General features: G+C 35.2%; 1 protein-coding gene across 7 annotated transcripts in view; it reads right to left on the bottom strand.

Annotated features, from left to right (window-relative positions):
* DMD (dystrophin) overlaps positions 1-21,315 on the bottom strand; it is a 2,426,617-nt gene that overhangs the window by 764,934 nt on the left and 1,640,368 nt on the right. For all 7 annotated transcript variants that reach the window (XM_072743155.1, XM_072743156.1, XM_072743160.1 and 4 more), the window contains 2 exons: positions 13,398-13,545; positions 10,979-11,128 (listed from right to left, as the gene is read on the bottom strand). In XM_072743155.1, coding sequence (XP_072599256.1) covers positions 10,979-11,128; positions 13,398-13,545 — 298 coding nt within the window. The remainder of the gene's footprint in view (positions 1-10,978; positions 11,129-13,397; positions 13,546-21,315) is intronic.

A 21,315-nucleotide genomic window follows, 5' to 3' on the forward strand; every position in this document is an offset into this window, starting at 1 on the left:
AGGTAACCATAAACTTAAACCAAGGCCTATATTCACTGTTAGAGTAGCATTTCCCATCTCTGCTATAAAGAGAAGCTATCCGGGTCAAGACAAGTTTTTTTTTTTTTTTTTTAATTAATTTTTATTGGTGTTCAATTTACCAACATACAGAAAAACACCCAGTGCTCATCCCGTCAAGTGTCCACCTCAGTGCCCGTCACCCATTCCCCTCCAACACCCGCCCTCCTCCCCCCTTCCACCACCCCTAGTTCGTTTCCCTGAGTTAGGAGTCTTTATGTTCTGTCTCCCTTCCTGATATTTCCCAACATTTCTTCTCCCTTCCTTTATATTCCCGCAGTTTTGCAACAAACTCATTACAGGGTCCATCACTCCTGTAAAGGAACAACTATATTACCTCCAATCGCTGTTTTCTTTATTCACTAACTAAACACAAAGGTCTCATAGCAATTGCTAAATTGGCTAACATGCAGGATATAGCATATCATAGTTAGTGGGGAGAAGAGCACCTGCTGCTAGGGGTTTTGACATGACATTTTTGGAGAAGCTGCATGTTAAGGAATTGGCATATTTGTATCCCAACAACCCTGACTTACTAGTTACAATGATACCACTCATTATAGTCTTTAGATGGAGGAAGGGGGTAGAGAATAAATGGGAGGGGTCCCCATTATTTCTTCTCTCTAGACTGAGAATTTGAGGTTTAATGATGACCAAGACTTGTCTTGATCATCGTGACCATTTTCCTTACTCTTTAAAAAACTGCCAACTTGTGTACTGATTTAAATCTGGCACTGATTGTTTTCTATTTTTCATTTAAAACAAGAGGCATAGGGTGGCATAGGGACTGAGAAGAGACAATTAAATAATTTTTACTCTGACGAATGAATAAGATTAGTTATTCATTTTATCCTTATTATTCATTCATTCTTAATATTTATCTATTCTTATTATTCATAATAAGATATTATGATATAATAATATAGTTTTATACACGATGGTATTCATAGTCATAGCTTTAATTTTGTATCATAAAATTTTTTGACTTTTTATTCTGCTGCAGAATAGATAAAAACTTCACCCATGTCCCATAAAGCTGTTATTGCATGTTTCGTAGGTTTTTTTTTAAAGATCTTACTTGTTTATTTGAGAAAGAGAGAGAGAAATTGGTAGAGAGAGGGGGAGAAGCAGGCTCCCTGCTGAGCAGGGAGCCCAACATGGGGCTTGATCCTAGGACCCTGAGATTGTGACCTCAGCTGAAGGCAGACACTTAACTGACTGAGCCACCCAGGCACCCCTGTTTCATAGTTTTAAATAGTTCTCTTCACATTTCCTACAATTATAATTTTTATGTTCCTTTTGTGATACCAAGATGTACTTAGATATGGGACATTTTGGGGCATCTTTCCTCCTTGATTTCTTCCCATGGGTTTTGTTTTGTGAGTTTTGTTTTTCAGATTCCACTTATAAGTGGAAGCATGCAGTATTTGTATTTCTTTGTTTCATCTCCCTGAGCCTGATTCCTTCAAGCTGCACCCATGTTACAAAAGGCAAGATTTCATTATTTTTTAATGTCTAACTAGCATTCCATTACATACACATATACACCACATCTCCAACCATTCATCCATTGATGGACATGTAGTTTGTTTCCGTATCTTGACTACAGTAAATAGTGCTGCAATAAACATAGGGGTATATATGTATTTCTGATTTAGTGTTTTCATTTTCTTCAGATAAATATCCAGAAGTAGAATTGCTGGATCATATGGCACTTAAACAATTCTGAAGAACTTCCATATTGTTTTGCATAGTGGATGCTCCAACTCACATTCCTACCAACAGGGCATAAGGGTCCCCTTTTCTCCATATCCTCTGCAACATTTGCTATTTCTTATATTTCTGATAATAGCCACTTTAATTTTTTTATTTTTATAAAGATATTACTTATTTATTCATGAGAGACACAGAGAGGGAGAGAGACAGAGACATAGGCAGAGGAAGAAGCGGACTCCTCGTGGGGAGCCTGATGTGGAACTCGATCCCAGGACCCTGGGATCACACCCAGAGCTGAAGGCAGATGTTCAACCACTGAGCCACCCAGGCGTCCCCATAATAAACATTTTAATATGCATGAGGTGGTATCTCATTGTGGTTTTGTTTTTCATTTTTTTGATGATTAGTGATGCTGAGTATCTTTCCATGTGCCTGTTTGCCCTCTTTATGTCTTCCTAGAAAAATGCTCAAGTCCTCTGCCATTTGTTAATTGGGTTGTTTGTTTTTTTGCTATGCAGTTGCAGGTGTTCTTTATATATTTTAGATATTAACCTCTTATGAGTTGAAAATATTTTCTCTCTTTCAGTAGGTTGCCTATTCATTTTTTTAGGGTTGCCTTTGCTGTGCAGAAGCTTTTTAGTTTGATAAGTTCCATTTGGTTTATTTTTGCTTTTGTTCCCTCTGCTTTGGAGTCAGATCTAAAAAATCATCATCAAGACCACTGTTAAGGAACTTCATGCTTATATTTTCTTCCAGAAATTTTATGATTTCAAGCCCCAAGTTCAAGTTCTCAATCTATTTTGAGTAAATTTTCGTGTATGTTGTAAGGTAATGGTATAGGCTCATTCCTTTGCATGTGGCTATCCAGTTTTCCTGACACCATTTATTGAAGAGACTGTCCTTTCCCCTTTGCATATTCTTACCTCCTTTGTTGTAAATTGACAATATATATGAGGGTTTATTTCTGGGCTCTCTTTCTGTTCCATTCTTCTGTCTATTTTTATATCAATACCTTAGTATTTTGATTAATATAGCTTTGTAATATAGTTTGAAATCAGGGAACATGATACCTTTAGTTTTGTTTTTCCTTCTCAAGATTGTTTTGGAGTTCTTTTATAGTTTCATGTAAATTTTTGGTTTGTGATATTTTGGTGAAAATGTCATTGGTGTTTTGATAGGGATTTTTAAGGAATTTGTAGATTGCTTTGGGTAGTATATTTTAGCAAGATTAATTTTTCAAATCTGTGAACATGGAATATCTTTCCATTTATTTGTGTCTTCTGCAATATCTCTCACTAATATTTTATAGTTTTCAGAGCACAGGTTTCTCATCTCCTTGGTTAAATTTATTACTAGGTATTTCCTTCTTTTTGATAGAATTATAAATGGAACTGTTTTCTGAATTTTTATGATAGTTCACTGTTAGTGTTAGTGTTATTTGAACATATACAAATGCAACAAATTTTTATAGATTGATTTTGTATTCTGGAAGTTAATTAAATTTGTTTCTTAGTTCTAATAGTTTTAGGGCAATCTTTAAAGTTTTCTCTATAAATTCTACACAGAAAATAAGTATAAATTCTATATGAAATCATGTTGTCCAAAAATAGTGACAATTTTATTTCTTCCTTTCTACTTTGGATGCCTTTTACTTCTTTTTCCTGCCTAATTGCTGTGGCTAAGACTTTAAATACTACGTTGAATAAAAGTGGCAAGAGTGGGCATCCTTGTCTTGTTTCTGATTTTAGAGAAAAAGCTTTCAGCTTTTCACCATTGAATATGATATTAGCTGTGGGCTTGTGATATATGGCTTTTATTATGTTGAGGTATGTTCCACCTATACCCACTGTATTGAGAGTTTTTGGTCATAAATGGACATTGAATTTTGTCAAATGCTTTTTCTCCATCTATTGAGATGATCATGTAATTTTTATGCTTCATTTTGTTAATATGTTGTATCACATTGATTTGTAGATGTAGAACTATTCTTGCATCCCTGGAATAAATCCCACTTCATCATGGTGTATGATTGTTTTAAATGCATTGTTTAATTAAGTTTGCTAAATTTTGTTGGGGATTTTTTCATATATGCTCATCAGGAATATTGGCCTCTAATTTCATATTCTCTTCTCTCCCCTCCTCTCCCCTTTCCTTCCCTCTCTTTCCTTCCTTCCTTCCTTCCTTCCTTCCTTCCTTCCTTCCTTCCTTCCTTCCTTCATATCTGTGGCAACCTTGCCTGGTTTTGGTATCAGGGTAATGCTAGCCTCATAAAATGAGTTTGAATGAGGTAGAACTGTTTCACTATGAACATTCCTCTTAGAACTACTTTAGAATCTACCCTATAGATTTTGGATTGTTATATTCCCATTGTAATTTGTCTCAAAGTATTTTTTTATTTCTTCTTTCATTTCTTCATTAATACATTGGTTATGGAATAGAATTTTGTCTAATCACCACACATTTATGGTTTTTCCATTTTTCTTCTTGTAGTTGTTTTCTAGTTTCAGACCATTGTGGTTGGAAAATATGCTTGATATGATTTCAGTCTTCTTATATTTATTGAGGCTTGACTCATTTAAGCACTTAACATGTGTTCTACCCCCGGAGAATGTCCCAAGTGCTCTTGAGAATATGCTATCTACTGTTTTGGATGGAATATTCTGTATATATCTATTAAGTCTGTCAGTCTCATGTGTTAAGGTCAATGTTTCCTTATGATTTTCTGTCTGGATGATCTATTCACTGGTGTAAATAGGGTATTAAAGTTCCCTGCTCGGGATCCCTGGGTGGCGCAGCGGTTTGGCGCCTGCCTTTGGCCCAGGGCGCGATCCTGGAGACCCGGGATCGAATCCCACGTCGGGCTCCCGGTGCATGGAGCCTGCTTCTCCCTCTGCCTGTGTCTCTGCCTCTCTCTATCTCTCTGTGACTATCATAAATAAATAAAAATTAAAAAAATAATAAAAAAAAATAAAGTTCCCTGCTCTTATTGTATTTTATATCGCTGTCTCTTCCTTTAGGTCTATTAATGTTTGCTCTATACACTTAGGTGCTAAGTATGTTGGGTACATAAATATTTGCTCCTGTTATATCCTCTTGTTGGACTAACTCCTTTACCACCATTTGATGCTCTTATTTTTTTTAATACAGTCTTTATGTTAAAGTCTCTTTTGTCTAATAAGTATAGTTACCCCAGATTTCTTTTGGTTTCCATTAGTATAAAGTATTGCTTTCCACCCCTTCATTTTCAGTCTCAGTGCATTCTTACATCTGAGGTGAGTTCCTTTTAGATAGCTTGTATATGGGTCTTTTATATTTATCCATTCAGCTACTCCATGTCTTTTAATTGGAACATTTAGTTCATTTACATTTAAAGTAATTATTGATAGGTTCATTTACATTTAAAGTAATTATTGATAGGTATGTGCTTATTGTCATTTTGTTCATTGTTTTCCAATTGTTTGGTAGTTCTTTGTTCCTTCCTTACTCTAGTCCCTTGTGGTTTGATGCCTTTCTTTACTGTTATGTTTAGAGTCTTTTCTCATTATCTTTTGCGTATCTGCTATAGGTTTTTGCTTTGTGCTTACATGAGGTTCTCACAACACCCTATATATCTAACAGTCTATTTTAAGTTGGTAACAACTGAAATATGAATGCATTCTAAAACTTGACTTTTTCACACTCATTCCCTTTTTATATTTTTGTTATTACATTTTACATCTTTTTATTTATATATCATTTAAATAATTAGTGCAGTTTTAATTATTTTTACTACTTGTGTCTTTTAACCTCTATACTAGCTTTATAAGTGATTATTCTACTACCTTTCCTATATATTTACCATTACCAGTGAGATTTGAACTTTCATATTTTCTTGTTACTGATTAGTGCCCTTTCTTTACAGCTTAAAGAACTCCCTGTAACATTTTTTGTAAGGCCAGTTTAATGGTGATGAACTCCTTTAGTTTCTGTTTCTCTGGAAAACTCATTTCTTCAATTCTGCACGATGACCTTGCCAGGTAAAGTATTCTTGGCTGGAAGTTTTTTCCTCTCAGCATTTTGAATATGTCATGACCCTCTTTTTGGTCTGCAAAGTTTATGCTGAAAAATCTGCTGAGATTCTTATGGGAGTTCCCTTGTATATAACACATTTTTTTCCCTCATTACTTTTAACAGTCTGTCTTTATCCTTCCTTTTGACATTTTAGTTATAATGTGGCTTATTGTGAATATCTTTGAGTTCATTTTATTTGTAACTCTCTGGGATTCCTGGATGTGGATGTTTATATCATTCCCTAGGTTAGGTTGGTTTTCTGTCAGCATTTCTTAAAATAATTTTTCTGCCCCTTTTTCTCTTTCTTCTTCTGGATCCATATAATGTGAATGTTATTCTATTTGATACTGTCCTAAGGTGCCTTAAGTATACTAACTTTTTAAAATTCTTTTTTCTATATGCTGCTCTGTTTGGGTGAGTTCCACTGCACTGTATTCCAGCTCACTCATTCTTTTTCCATCTTGTCTTGTCTGATGTTGAATACCTCTGGTGTGTTTTTCAGTGCTAGTTTTGTATTCTTCAGTTTTGTGACTTCTGATTGGTACTTCCTTATGTCTTTTATCTCTCTGTTGAAGCTCTATGTTAATCCATTCTCCCAAGTTTGATGAGTGAATTTATCACTATTCCTTTAAACTCTTAAACAGGTAAACTATTTAATTCCATTTAATTATTTTTTTTCTGAGGTTTTATCTTGCTCTTTCCTTTGGAGCATATTCCTCTATTTCCTCATGTCACATGACTCTTTATGTTTGTTTCTATCTATTAGGAGAAACAGCTACCCCACGTGGCCTTGAAGGAGTTACCTGTGTAGGAGATGAAACTTGTCCTTCAACTTTGCTGTAGCTTTTGGTTGTTTCTTGAATCTCTGTGATGGTCTAAGCAGCCTGATTTATTTTTGATGGGTTCCAGTCATTGACAATGTGCCAAAACCTGATACTGTTCCCAAGAGAGGGATCTCAGTCAGCTCTTAGTTTTGGGCTGAAGGGGAGGCAGACCCTCAGGCTGCAGCTTTTAAAGTATGCAAATGTATACAGTCCTATGGGGCCCCAATCATGAACCCTGATGTCATCCAGACCAGGAGATCCAGAAGTGTCCCCTGAGTGACTGTTACAAAAAATGGTACCAAATGAGTATATCAAGTCATTTCTGAGAATGCAAGGGCCTGGCATACCCATCAGCTTTAGCAGGGTGGTACAAGATTTCAGGAACTATGCAAGCCTGCCTGTGCTAGCAAGGGAGAGTGCAAAAGTGGCACCCACCAGCACTTCCATCTGGGAGAGACTTTGAGTCAATTCCTGCCCATCTAGCTGACTCTTGAAGATTAGCAAGTGGGTCTCCTTCACAAAAGTCTAAACATTTTCCAAACTGTTGCCACTGTGCTGAGCCCTTTAAGAGCAGTATCTAAGTTCCCTACACCCTGTTGGGTATCTCCTGGATGTAAGATCCACTGTTTTTCAAAGCTAGATGCTTTGGAGGCTCATCTCTCTAGTGCAGGTCCCATGGGTTAGGGTGCCTGCATTAAGCCCTTGTTCCTCAGGTTGAAGATCCTGTTCTATGAAATCCATCTGATTGTGAGTTTCCATGCCATGTTTCTGGAGAGACAATGTTTCTGCCTCTCTTACCTGTCTTGATGTGGCATTTTTATCTTTTGCCATCGAGGAACTGTTCAGCTAGTTCTCAGATGTTTTACAGAGGGAACTATTTCTTACATAGCTGTTTATTCACTGTGTCCATGGGAGAAGGTGAATTTAGGATCTTTCTATGCCACCACATTGGACTCCACCCCTTGACAGGGAAGTCTCTAGTATTTTCTTTCCCATCATCTACATACAGAAACTTTTCTCAGTATAACTTTTCTAAACCTATCAATTTAGTTGGGTGTTGATAAAAAAACGATCAATTCTTAAGAAGCAATTGTGCCATTTTTGAAATAAGGCATTTTATATTATGTGAAAATTATAGTTCAGTGACATCTTCTTGGCATGGATTTACCCCTGGTTTAAAGGATTACAGTTTGTATTATATCCAGGATGGAACAAAGTTAACAGGTGTTAAATATGCTCAATAAGGCAGTAGAACTATGGTCAAAAACGGATGCAAGGATTCAAGATATTTTTGGAATGTCACATGAGTAGAGATACGTGAAGACATATAAAGTAAGGGAGAAGTAACCTTAGGTACAAGGAGATCTGACCTTGGCAGAATCTGGAGACTAGATGAAAAATGCCATGATGATTGGGGCTAAGAAGTGGGTTAAAATTTAGGTATTAAAGTTTGTAGATGGAAATTTTCCACTAGCAAAACTACCACTTTGAATGGTCTTCCCTTAACATTTACTTACAAGCAAAAATAAATATGAATCAATACAAGTAAGAAGTGAGTGGTTCTTATCTAAAAAAATAAACTTGGTATCTGGAATGAATCTCAGTAGCCATTGTGGATATCACAGAATAGATCCCACTGCACTATAGAATTTGAAGATGTCTTTTAGCAACAGGGTCAGCTCTCTGCCTTAGCACACAGAGTAAAATATCCCAGCCAACAAGATGCACCCACAGTCTATTTTCTCATTCTTATCCATAAATATATAAAAGACCACTGACTGTATGAATAAAGTCTACAACCCAAAAAGAGAAAATGACATGGAAATAGATAAATTCTTTGAGAGACACAACTTACAAAAGCTTACACATAAAGAAATGAAAAATCTCACCATCCCTGTATCTATTGAAGAAATCAAATCAATCATCAAAAACTTTCCCACAAAAAATAACTTCATCATCAGATGGATTTACAATTGAATTCTCTGAAACATCTTATTTTTTTTTTCTGAAACATCTTAGAAAGGAATAATACCAATCTTCAACAATTTCTTCCAGAAAAAAAAGAGAACACTTCTCAATTAGTTTTTATAACTAGTCTAACATTGTTATCAATACTTGGGAAAGATATTATTAAAAAATTACAGACCTTTTTCTGTCATGAACAACAATATAAAAATCCTAAACAACATATTAGAAAAATGAATTCAGCAATCTATAAAGTAGTACAAGACATCAGGACTAGTATGATTTGTTTCAGGAATCCCAGAGTAGTTTCACATTCCAGAGCCAATGGCTGTAGTTTACCACATTCACACAAAGGAGAAAAATCATACGTTTAATAAATATAGAAAAAAAAATTTGAATATGTTTAATACATGTTCATAATAAAAACATGAACTGGTAATATGGAGAAATTTCTTAATTTGATTAAAATAACCTATAAAATGTCCTATGACAAACATATACTTAGTGATAAATCATTGAAAGCTTTCCACCTGGGACAGGGAATGAACCAAGTTTTCTCATTATTGTCACTTCTATTAAACATTATATTGGAAGTCCTAGGCTATGTAAGAAATAAAATTTGAAGGATTGAAAAGGAGAAACTACCTCTGTTTGATGACACACTGTGCACATGAAAAAATGCAAAAGATTCTGAAAACTATTAATATTAATAAGTGAATTTAGCAAGGACAGTGAATATGTAATATACAAAAATATATTATATTTTTATATACCAACAACAAAGAGAAAATAAAACTCAAAATGAATCTCATTTATGAAATAGGATCAAAATGTCAAATATCAGGGATGAAGTCTAATAAAAGATGTGCAGGTCCTCTGGATTGAACACTGCAAAATATGATGAAAAAAGCATTCAAGAAGACCTGAATAAATGAAAGGATATATCACTTTCACAGATTAGATGACTCAATATTGTAGATGTTAACTGATCCACAAATTCAACACAACTCCAATCATTACCCTGGCAGGCTTCAGTGAAAATTGACAAGTTGGTTCTAAAATTTATTTGCTAAAGCAATGAACCAAAAATAGCAAAGACAATGTGGACTAAGAAGAACAAAGTCAGCGGGTTTAGATTAGCAGATCCCCCAAACTTAAACAAAACAATTGCATATATGCATACAATGGAAAGTTACTCAGTTATAAATAGGAATGACATTCTGATACCTGCTACAACATGGATGAATCTTAGGAAAATTATGCTAAGTGAAATAATTTACATGGAAAGGGACAGATAGAGTATCAGTCTACTTTTATGAGCTTCTAGAACAGGAAAATTACATAGAGAGGACTTTGGAAATTGTGTGAGTGTGTAACAGGATGTGGATGTTTGATGATTTGTTTGGGGTGATGAAGATGTTTTCCACATAGATGATGGTAATGGTTTTACATTGTGAATGTAATACAGGACACTGAATTGTACACTTAAAAATATGAAAATGACAAATTTTATGTTATATCCTTTTTACCACAATGTAAAAAAATAAATACACAAAAATCATTGAGTTATACATTTTAAAATGGGTGTGTTGCATTGTATATGAATTATGTCTCAGTAAAGCTATTAAAAATTATTCTTATTAAGTCAGTGTGGTAATAGTTGAAGGACAGACATCGTCAAATGGAAGAGAATAGAGAATGCAGGAGGAGATTCACGTATATGTTCACATGATTTATGACAAAGTTGCCATAGAAGTACGGTGGGAAAATAATTGTCTTTTGATAGACTGTTGTTGCTTTTCATGATAAATTCATATGCGGCACTGATTTTAAAGGATAAATATGTATTAATTTGATAAATATTTTAAAATATTAGATTTATAAAGTATCCAAGGTAGAAAGACAAAGACTCACATTAGGTGACTAAGTAACCAAGAAACTAAACAAACAAACAAATAAATAAAACACCTTTCTGAGGTCAACATGCATTAATCATTGATTAAGTTTGTGCTATAAGGAGGGATAAATGATATTGATTTATAATACTGGCTGAAGTGGACCACCTCCATTTTGCTTAAATACCATCAGCATATACCTGAACACTGAATTACTCCATCCCTTTACCAGTCTCTTTGGTACAACTCATGCAAAGTAATACAGGCATTTATGTATTGCCATCCACCATCACCATTCTTTCCATCCATAATAAGTCAAGGAGCCAAATCAAATGGTCAGGTTAAAAACACAACAATCCATATACCAGTTCCCTGCCCTCAATCCCAGCAATAAAACACCCAAAAAACAAAACAAACACAAACATTGGCAACATTTAACACATATGATGGAAAAGATGGTTAGTATCTAACCTTTATCCACTGAAGATTTGTCTGCTTGAGCTTATTTTCAAGTTTATCTTGCTCTTCTGGGCTTAGGGGAGCACTTACAAGCACTGTTCCTCCAGTTTCATTTAATTGTTTTAGAATTCCCTGGCGCAGGGGCAACTCTTCTGCCAGTAACTGAAACAGACAAATGCAACAATGTTTATTTATTTTTTTTTAATTAATTTTTATTGGTGTTCAATTTACCAACATACAGAAAAACACCCAGTGCTCATCCCGTCAATGTTTAAAATGAATTACAGCACCATTCCGACTATCTTATCTTTGTCTCTATTGATTAGTCTATCAAAACGAAGCAACTTGACTGAAGGCCAACAGGTACCTCAAGTATCAACCGCTTTCTACAGAGTATGGGACTGATGGACTGGAGCACCCACTCTCAAGTAGATAAACCAGTGCTAGAAAGGACCAGAATATCTTATCCCTCACAGATTGTTTTCAAGAAAAAAAAAAAAGTACTACATGGTATCATGAGCTCCAAAATAACACCCCAAGCATTGTTAAGGGTCTGAAAACATATATCTGTCAGAAATAGAGCAATCTAGGTAAATTCATCCTCCTCTCAGGTATTAAGCCTCCATGCTATAATTTACTACTGAGTAACAAATTGCATTATCATATTAAGAGATAACTAATATTGAGACCATACCACGTACTGGGTGCTGCGTTAACCTCATCACGTAGTATATAAAAATTAACTGAGATAATATAATTCCATGAGGTAAATCCTATTATCTTCCTCTTGTGCAGAAGGAAGCTGAGACAGAGAGATTAAATTCCAACAGAGAGGTTAAGTACCAGCTCCAAGTACACAGAAGTAGCAAGCAACCGAGCTGTGATTCCTACTTGGGCAATTCCATTCAAGAACCCTTATTTTTGACTCCTCTGCATCCCTGAATTTCTTTAATTCATTCAGTCTCCCTTATAAATGCCCTTTCCCAAGACCTACAAAACTATTACTGGCTGTAATAACTGTCCTTTATTTATTTGTGTCATCTAGAACTGCAGTGTCCAATAAAGTATCACTAGCCACATGAGGCTACTTAAATTAATTAAATTTCAATAACGTGAGGGTCAATTCCCCAGTCACACTACCTTTCAAGTACCCAAAGGCACATACAGCTCTTGGCTACTACGATAGACAATAGAGAGTATTACAGTCATTACAGAAAGTTCTGTTGGACAGTGCTGATCTAGATTGTCTAAGGAAAAAAAAGGAAATCAATGCATATTTATTAATAAGTAAATGCCACTAAACATGTCTCTTAAATGAGTTATCAATTATATTTCTATCTATAACACTCAATACATTTAGGAAAGATCAATTTTCCAGAACCAAGTTAATTATTTCTATGATACACTCATCTTCAAATGAACTATAGATCCAAAACATGGTGGGTTGTTTTTGTAATATTTGACATAGAGTAGATGCTCAATATCTGTTTACCTAAACTAAGCTTTAATTTTATTTTTATACTTTATCCTCCATTCAGGTACAAATTTCTTGTTTCACAGAAATAAGTGGTTGATATTGGAGTCTAATTTGCATGTACAAATGAACTGAATCATTGATAAAGGAGAAATTCCATTTCGCTTTGATTGTATGACCTTGTAAAATGAGGACAGCAACAACCATTTTGAAAGTTTTATATGAGGATTAAATAAATAGCAGATGTAAGTACATCTAATACTTAGCACATAATAGAGGGTGATTAAATGTTAATTTCTCTTTCCCTTTCACCTTCCCTTCAAGAATTACAGTGAAACAGATCCAAATAAGTTTTTGTCCTAAAACTAAAACCAGGAGAGTTAATCCAACTGCACAATCTGGACATGTCAGTCAGCCAGGTAAGGTAATCAGTAACAAGCAGACGTCGCAGCAGGAAGGCAAGAAAAGTCACCTGAATAGGTTGGATGTCTTTTCAACTAGTATGGAATGTGAACCAACACTACGCACCCCCAACCACTCCCAGACAAAACACTGTTTCAGGCGAATCGAACACCTCTAATTAGAGGCTGAAATAGTGAGATTGATTTGTCAATTAAGATCTTTCCTGAGAAATGGGATTCATTTCTATAAAGTCCCTCTAGTTTTTGAAAGAATTTGGGGTTGTAAAATTCTCTAATACTTCTAAGATTAATTCCAAATTAGCTTTCAAAATAGTTCCATGCATTTTACACACACACACACACACACACACTTTTTACAAAAAAAAATATACTCGCTGGGAAACACTGGGTTAAAATAATACAAAGTTTTGAGAAAATCTAGTGAGGCACTGTCAATAACCTAATGGGCAGGAAATCGATGATTAAATACCTTAAAAATAGATTCATATACTCTTTATACAAGTAGGCCCTGGGGGTTTTTAGAAAACAAAATTACCTTGACTTGTTCAAGTTTTTCTTTTAGCTGCTGCTCATTTCCAGGTTCAAGTGGAATATTAGCAACGTTATCCGCTTCTTCCAACCATAAAACAAATTCATTTACATCTCTTTGAAATTCTGACAAGATATTCTTTTGTTCCTCTAGCCTGGAGAAATAAGAATAAAACTGTTATAAACAACATATTTCTCAAACTTTTCTTTCTTTTTTTTTAAGGAAAACTCAGAAACAAACAAACAACAAAAAAAACCCGTAGTAACACTTTCAAGAAAATAAGCAATTTAAAAGATGTTAACAAATACACAAGTTTTAAAGAAAATTCATTTACTTTGACAAAGCAATTTCAGTATCTCCAAAATCTCTAAAATGTAAGAGATTAAAATTGGTAAAGAAACGAAATTCTGATTTTAAAATTCCAACAACATTACATTATTAAACTAGAGCAATGTTTTCCAACCTCAGAGCTACTGACACTTCAGGTTGGATAATTCTTAGCTGTGAGGGGCTGTTCTCTGCATTGTAGGAGGCTTAGCAGTAACCCTGGTCTTTCCCCACTACATGCCAATAGCATTTTCCCCCCAGCTATGACAAGCAAAAATGTCTTAAGGCACTACCAAATACCCCCCCGGAGCAAAACCACCCCAGGATGAGAGCCACTCCACTAGCATAAGTACAAAATGTGAAGTTGCATGCTTTAAAATGCTTGAATAAAATACACCTTTCTGGGAAATTGTCGTGTTAAAGTATAAGCTTGGGAATTAAAAACAACACTAAGTTTTTATATGTTAAAATGTTTTCCAAATTATGATTCACCATTTTTCTTAGGAAAGTGGAAAATTGACTTAAAATACATAATATATGTTGTACTGGTGGAAGTTTTCAATTAGAAAAATTTATATAGTGTATGTTATTCAATTAGGCATAAATTTATTCTAACGTATTGAACTGTAATATAGTTGAACAAAATGGTCTTCACCTCAGGTAATTTACAATGTCTTGTTTTGTTATTTTTTTGAGAGATACATGTCCCCTGTCTATAAGGTTTTAATTGAATATACATATTCTTATATTTCATGTATATATTTGAAAATACACCTATACTGTAATAGCTCAATATATTTTTAATAAAAATACAAATGACCAGGAAAATAGAATGTTATCAAAAGCCCAGAGGCCCCTCTTGTCCCTTGCAGTTACTACCACCAAGTATAACCAGTATCCTGTCAACTTGGATTATGATGCCTATATTGAAAACTGAGTATATGGAATTATATGCTATATACTTTTTTGTGTCTTTTCTCTTTCATTCAACAATGTTTACAATAATCAACAATGGGGATCCCTGGGTGGCGCAGCGGTTTGGCGCCTGCCTTTGGCCCAGGGCGCGATCCTGGAAACCCGGGATCGAATCCCGCGTCGGGCTCCCGGTGCATGGAGCCTGCTTCTCCCTCTGCCTGTGTCTCTGCCTCTCTCTCTCAATCTGTGACTATCATAAATAAATAAAAATTAAAAAAAAAAAACAATAATCAACAATGTGGTATATAGCTTAATTTATTTAATCCCCTGGCTGTAGAGTATTGAACTGTTTGAATATATATCTGTCAGTGGACATTTGGGTTGTTTCCACTTGGGGGATGTTTAGCTGTTTTTTTTTTTAACTTTACAAATATGTATTGAGGGCTTACTAACTTCCAGCAGGGCTACTGGGCATAGGATTAAAAATAGATATATTGTGTGCCTTGCCTTGAGGATCTCACAGTCCATGAGAGGAAACAAAAGATTTCCATATGTAGGAATAAGACACAGCCTATCTTATTTATAGCCTGTACAAAGACAGGGTGTTGAGAGAACTACTATTACACTCTTTCCCCAAGCCAGGTCCATTTATTGAATTTATGCTTGTTTATACTCAGTTTTTCTCTTCGGTGAGAGTTTGTCCAAAGTCTTTTCTGGGGCACTTGAGGAGACATTCTCTTACCCGTCTATTCTCAACAAAGCAGACACTATGAAAACTCAAGTCATATTAAGGGATCCTATGGAAATCCAAGTCATGTCATATTACTGTTGCAGTCAAAACTCTTCTACTGCCTCTCAATTTATACACAGCAAAGCCAAAGTCATTACATGGTTCTGCTAGGGTCTAGATCTGTGCTGTCCAATACGGTAAATACCTTCACATGTGGCTACTGATCACCTGAAGTGATGTTAGGAGAATTGAGATGTGCTTTAAGTGTAAAATATACATCAGATTTCAAAGACTTAGTACAAAAAAATTGCTCTAACTCTGTACCTTCTACTCAATTTTGTTGAGAACCTACAACTGCTGTAAAACATAAAACTGTTTAACAATTTCATTTTTATTCATCTCATTTTTCACTAATACTTTCTATATGACATACAGGTTGAAATAATATTTTAATATATTGGGTTAAGTGAAATATATTCATTTCATCTGTTATCACTTTTTTTATTTATTATTTATGATAGTCACACACACACACAGAGAGAGAGAGAGAGAGAGAGGCAGAGACACAGGCAGAGGGAGAAGCAGGCTCCATGCACCAGGAGCCTGATGTGGGATTCGATCCCGGGTCTCCAGGATCGCGCCCTGGGCCAAAGGCAGGCGCCAAACCGCTGCGCCACCCAGGGATCCTGTTCTCACTTTTTAGAAAAAGATAAGGCAACTCTATAAATTTCAATTACATATGTGGCTCACCTTAATTTTCTATTGACCAGCACCGATCTAGCAAATCTGCATATCCCCAATTTCCTTACCTCTCTGACCTTATTTCTGTCTACACTCTATTTCTCTAATCCTTCTTGAGACCCTCTAGCTTCCTTGCTGTGCTTCTCAAATATACTACATGGGTCTCTGCCTCTGAGTCTTTGTACTTGCTGTATTTTTCTGCCTACAATGTCCTTCCCTTAAATACCAAATATGCCTGGCTCCCTCACCTTCTGCACATCTTCCCTGATGACCCTACTGAAAATTACACTTCTCCCAACTTTCTATTCTTTCTCCCTGCTTCACCTTTCTAGTTCTTAAAAGTTAACAAACAAACACTATAATTTGGTTATTTTACATAATGTCTATCTCACACACATGAAATTAAGCTTCCTGACATCAAAGATTTTTATTGTCATATCCCTTGCTCCTGGAACAATGCCTGACACAGAATAGATGCTAAATCAGTAACTGTTGCATTAATGAATGAATTCTGCCATTATTCTTTCCAATTTTACATGCATTTTGCTTTTATTTTTTAATTTTTTAAAATTTATTCATGAGAGACACAGAGAGAGAGGCAGAGACACAGGCAGAGGGAGAAGCAGGCTCCATGCTGGGAGCCCGATGTGGGACTCCATCCTGGGACTCCAGGATCATGCCCTGGGCTGAAGGCGGTGCTAAACCGCTGAGCCCCCCACCCCCACCCCGGCACCCGGGGCTGCCCACATTTTGTTTTTTTTTTTTTTTCACATTTTGGTTTTAAAAGAATCTTTCCCATTTTTTGTCATACTGATAGGTGGTGGGGACTAAGGAGTGCTCTTGTCAGTGATGAGCACCAGGTGATGTATGAAAGTGTTGAGTCATTATACTGTACACCTGAAACTAATATTACACTGTAGGTTGGTTAACCGGAATTTAAATAAAAACCTAAAAAAAAAGAATCTTTCCCATTCTTTGTAATACTGATTCTGAAACGTGGTCTAATTTACTCACCAACATGTACTACAATATTTCACCAAACTGGAGACATATAACACCATCCTAAGTTCTGCCAGGCGTGAATTGGAAAGGGCATGGTGCTGATTAAACTCTGACACTTCTCATTTAGAGGCTTTCTTCGATGAAGAAGTTGTTGTTTTAGTTTTCTTTATATGTGTGTCATATATTCCTCTTGCATAGACAAAAGTAAAATATAAGTGAAAAACTGGTGAGGTAGTCCTAAAACTTTCTCATATTTAGAACTTGTCTCTCCTCTATCACCTTTCCCTTCAGAGTATTTGACTTCTGTTTTTACCCATCCTATCAGAGGATGATTTCTTCAGAGGGCTCCACCACTGTTTCTTGGATTTTCTTCCAAACCATATGTGGTCTTGCCAGCAGAGTTTGTAAAACCCATCCTGGTTTCAGTGATTTTAATATGATACAATGTGCAGGTTAGAATGGATGAAATTCAGTTCATTTGCACAGCTTCCCAGCACTGAGGTAGTAGCCACTGAATCAGGTACTAAGTCCCCACATTACTACTATGAGATGGTATTCGTCTTCCCTAATTTGCAGATAAAGGAAAATTAGTCTTAGTATTTTTCCCAAGGTCATACAGCTATTACGTAGTCAATCCAACATTCAGTCCTGGGTCATCTGGGTCCACAGTCTGTGCTTGTCACTTGACCGTTACATCTGGTCTATGAGTGCTTCCACCTTACCTAGCTATGTAGACAGTTTATTCTCCAGTGAGAGTATATCGAATTGCATCAGATATTCAGGGGAAGTTACTAGTAGAAAAAATAGGAGATATGGAAAATTAAAGATCTGGAAATATAGACCTCAGAGTCCTCTGCAATAAGTTGGTGGCTAAAATATGGTATACTAACTTTTGCACTAATCATTTGCTCTTCATATTTGGCATCTTCTGAATCCATCCTTTCTTCATTTTCAGATTAATGATCAGAAATTTTCCCTCTCACTTATTTAAATTGAAAAATCAAAGAAAAAGTCCCTTTCACAGCTACTCACTGATTTCTTATGTATGGGTAACCTGTAGTTCCTGCTCTTCTTCCCCTTGCCCTTCTTTAATGTGGAAAGCCAAAGGAAGGCCTAGAGTATTCTGACCCTCCAAAAGCTACGTGGGTCTGTGAAGAGGTTCTTCAGCTCAAGAAATCCTCAGCTGAAAGAGAACATGGTTCTCCCTTCTTGTCATTCACATGCTTGTTTTTAGTGATGATCCTGAAGCCCCTAACTTTGACTTTAGAGAAATAAAAGGGGAGAAGGGAGAAAAGTGAGCTTTATGAGAAAAACCGTACCCCCTACATAGCTATCCCGTCCCATCTGGGTTCTCTGACATGGATTGGGACATGGGGTGCAGAGGAGGTTGAAATTATCCGTAGGAAACCTAGTACTGCTGTCAATTCTTAGTAAACCCTATGGGCAAGTGGCTGGTGTCAATTGCTGGCAGCCTGTCTAAGAATGTGGAATTGAACCATTTTTCTAGACTCAGGACTGAGCAGCAATTCTTAGATGAGGAAAACATCCATTATAGACATCCTTTATTTGTTTAAAAATTCTCAGGTGGTTCAAATGTTTGAGACTAGGTTTCAAGGTTGTATGTCAGTCTACCTCATCATTCTTCCTTTTCTCTCCTTTGTCCGTTCATTCGTTCCTTCCTTTCCTCCTCCTTCCCTCCCTCCCTCCCTCCCTCCCTCCCTCTCTCCCTCCCTTCACAAATCTTTGTCTCCTTTAATATTTGGCTCCATCATCTTGTACTGTGTCCCCAATACGTGGAGCAACCATTTTATTCTCATTTTAGTTAACTATAAAACTTGGCTAAAAGTCAGATTACATTTGTAAAACCTAGACAGATGGGTAAAAGCTTTTCTCAGCCTTCATCTAGAAATTAACCATATCAGGGAGAGAAAATATCCCAAACCCAACAAACAAAAGCTTGAAGAGCAAGAAAGAGTAATATCAAACCCCCCAAAAAACAACCAAACGAAAAACAAAAACAAACAAAAAAAACCCCAAACGTCAAACCTAGAGTAAAATTCTAAAAGCCAATACCTCCAATCTCCACTTCAAACATGTCTCAAACTAGTTACTTGTGTATTTTTTTCTTTCAGGAAAATCCAGCCAAGAAAAAGAGGGAAAATGTATTTATTAATCGTAATTGAGATTTATATATTAAATTGCTATCAAACTCTATAAACATTGTGTACCGATTTTCCAAATTTAATATTCTACTCTATTTCCTTAGGTCATTAATTATTCTTTGAAAAATTGATTTTTAAGATCTGAGTAATAACCCATATGTAGGTACACTGTATTTCACCATTCTCTTTTATTATTAGACATTTAGTTTGGTTCCTATTTTTCATTATAATAAATAACCCTATAAAATACATTTGTTTATGCATTTTGATTTACATATCTGCTAATTTCCTAAGAATAAGGAAGAAATGTACACAATAAGAACACTATGGATTTTGATACACATTGCTAAATTCCTTCTGAATGCTAGTAATAAGAATACTCATGCACTTCCACCAACAGTTATAAAACACTTGTCTCAACACATGTTTACCACTATAGCACATTATGATTTATAAGCCTGATGGAAAGAAGAAAAATAGTTTCTCAAGGATGTTTTTTCGTTTTTTTATTAATAAAAAAACTTGAAAAAAATTGTGTATTTGTCATGTGCTTCTACTATCGTCTGCTGTGTCTGTTGCCCATTTTTCTTCGGTGTTTTATTTGTAAAAGCTCTTTTCACATTATCCACTTTGATAAAAAATAAAAATTAAAAAAATATTGACAATACATTTTTTAGTTTCCCTTCTACTTTTTGAATTTTTGTTTGTTTCTAAATAAAAATTTATCACTTTCTTTGTTATTTCTTTCACTGATACTATTCTGAAAATTGTAAATGTCCTAGAGTTGTTTAAATATTTACCTTTACATCATTCTGGATCATTATACTTTCATTTAAAAAGAATAAAAATTAGAGAGAGAGACAAACTATGAGAGACTCCTAACTCTGGGGAACAAACAAAGCTTTGCGGAAGGGGAGGAGGGGGGTGGGTTGGGGTAACTGAGTCATGGGCACTAAGAAGGGCACTTGATGGGATGAGCACTGGGTGTTATACTGTATGTTGGCAAATTTAAATTTAAAAAAAGAAAAAAAATCAAAAAGAATAAAAACTTAATCCATCTTAAATTTATATAGCTAAGTTTCTGATCTTGAAGGGTTTTTCAGAAATTGATATTTTTTTCCCAGCACAATCTATTCTCTATTGATTTGTGGTAGTTTCCTCATTTTGTGTCTTATATGCAATGGAGTTCTTTTTACTGATCTACTATAGATTTTTTTATAGTAATGCACTACTTCAAGCACTGTAGCTTTAAAGTAGGTTTAATTTCTGGTAGGTTAACCTCCTCTCTTACCTTAGCTATTCTAATTTACATAATATGAGTATCATTTGGCCAAATTACAGAATAAATCTCATCAGGGATTTTGATAAGGATTCCATTAAATCAACAAATTATTTTGTGAAGAATTATTGTCTTTCCAGTATAAATCTGTTAAATTTTCTTTTTTTTCTGTTAAATTTACTGTATTTATAGTGCACCTGGAGTGTATCTGGGACTTATCTGTGCATTATAAATAATTAAGTATGTTTTCTAATTAACTTTCAGCATCAGTTTGAAAGGCAGTGACTTGCATATGATTTTAAGGATATTAACTGTATACTAATCTAGAAAATTCTTAAGTATTCCCAGATAGAATAAATCATCACTTAAGAAGTAGAAGTTTTGGCTAAGCTATTTGCCATAGTCTTTCTCTTCACACAATGTTTGTGGAAAACTTTTCTGATGATTTAATTTTTTAAAAAAAGTACAGCATCGTTTTAAATATGAAAACATTTGGTAGTCATTTCTTGTCTAGATCTGTTTTTTATACTTTGAAATATAAAAAAGATGGTGCCAAAATCCCACCGGGACCTTGTTATAATCTTTTTCAAGCGCATGTGTTTTCTGAAATTTCAAAAGCCTCGATTTGAAGTTTTAAAAGCTGCAATTTGAATTTATGTATTCAGATGATTGCAGAAGAGCAAAGGAACACAGTTAGCATTTCCAGGCTTGTCTCTTGACAGAACAGTTTAAACGTGCTTTATATTGGCATTCATCACATGAAGTGTT

This window comes from Vulpes vulpes, chromosome X (assembly GCF_048418805.1).
Source record: "Vulpes vulpes isolate BD-2025 chromosome X, VulVul3, whole genome shotgun sequence".
NCBI classification, from domain to species: domain Eukaryota; kingdom Metazoa; phylum Chordata; class Mammalia; order Carnivora; family Canidae; genus Vulpes; species Vulpes vulpes.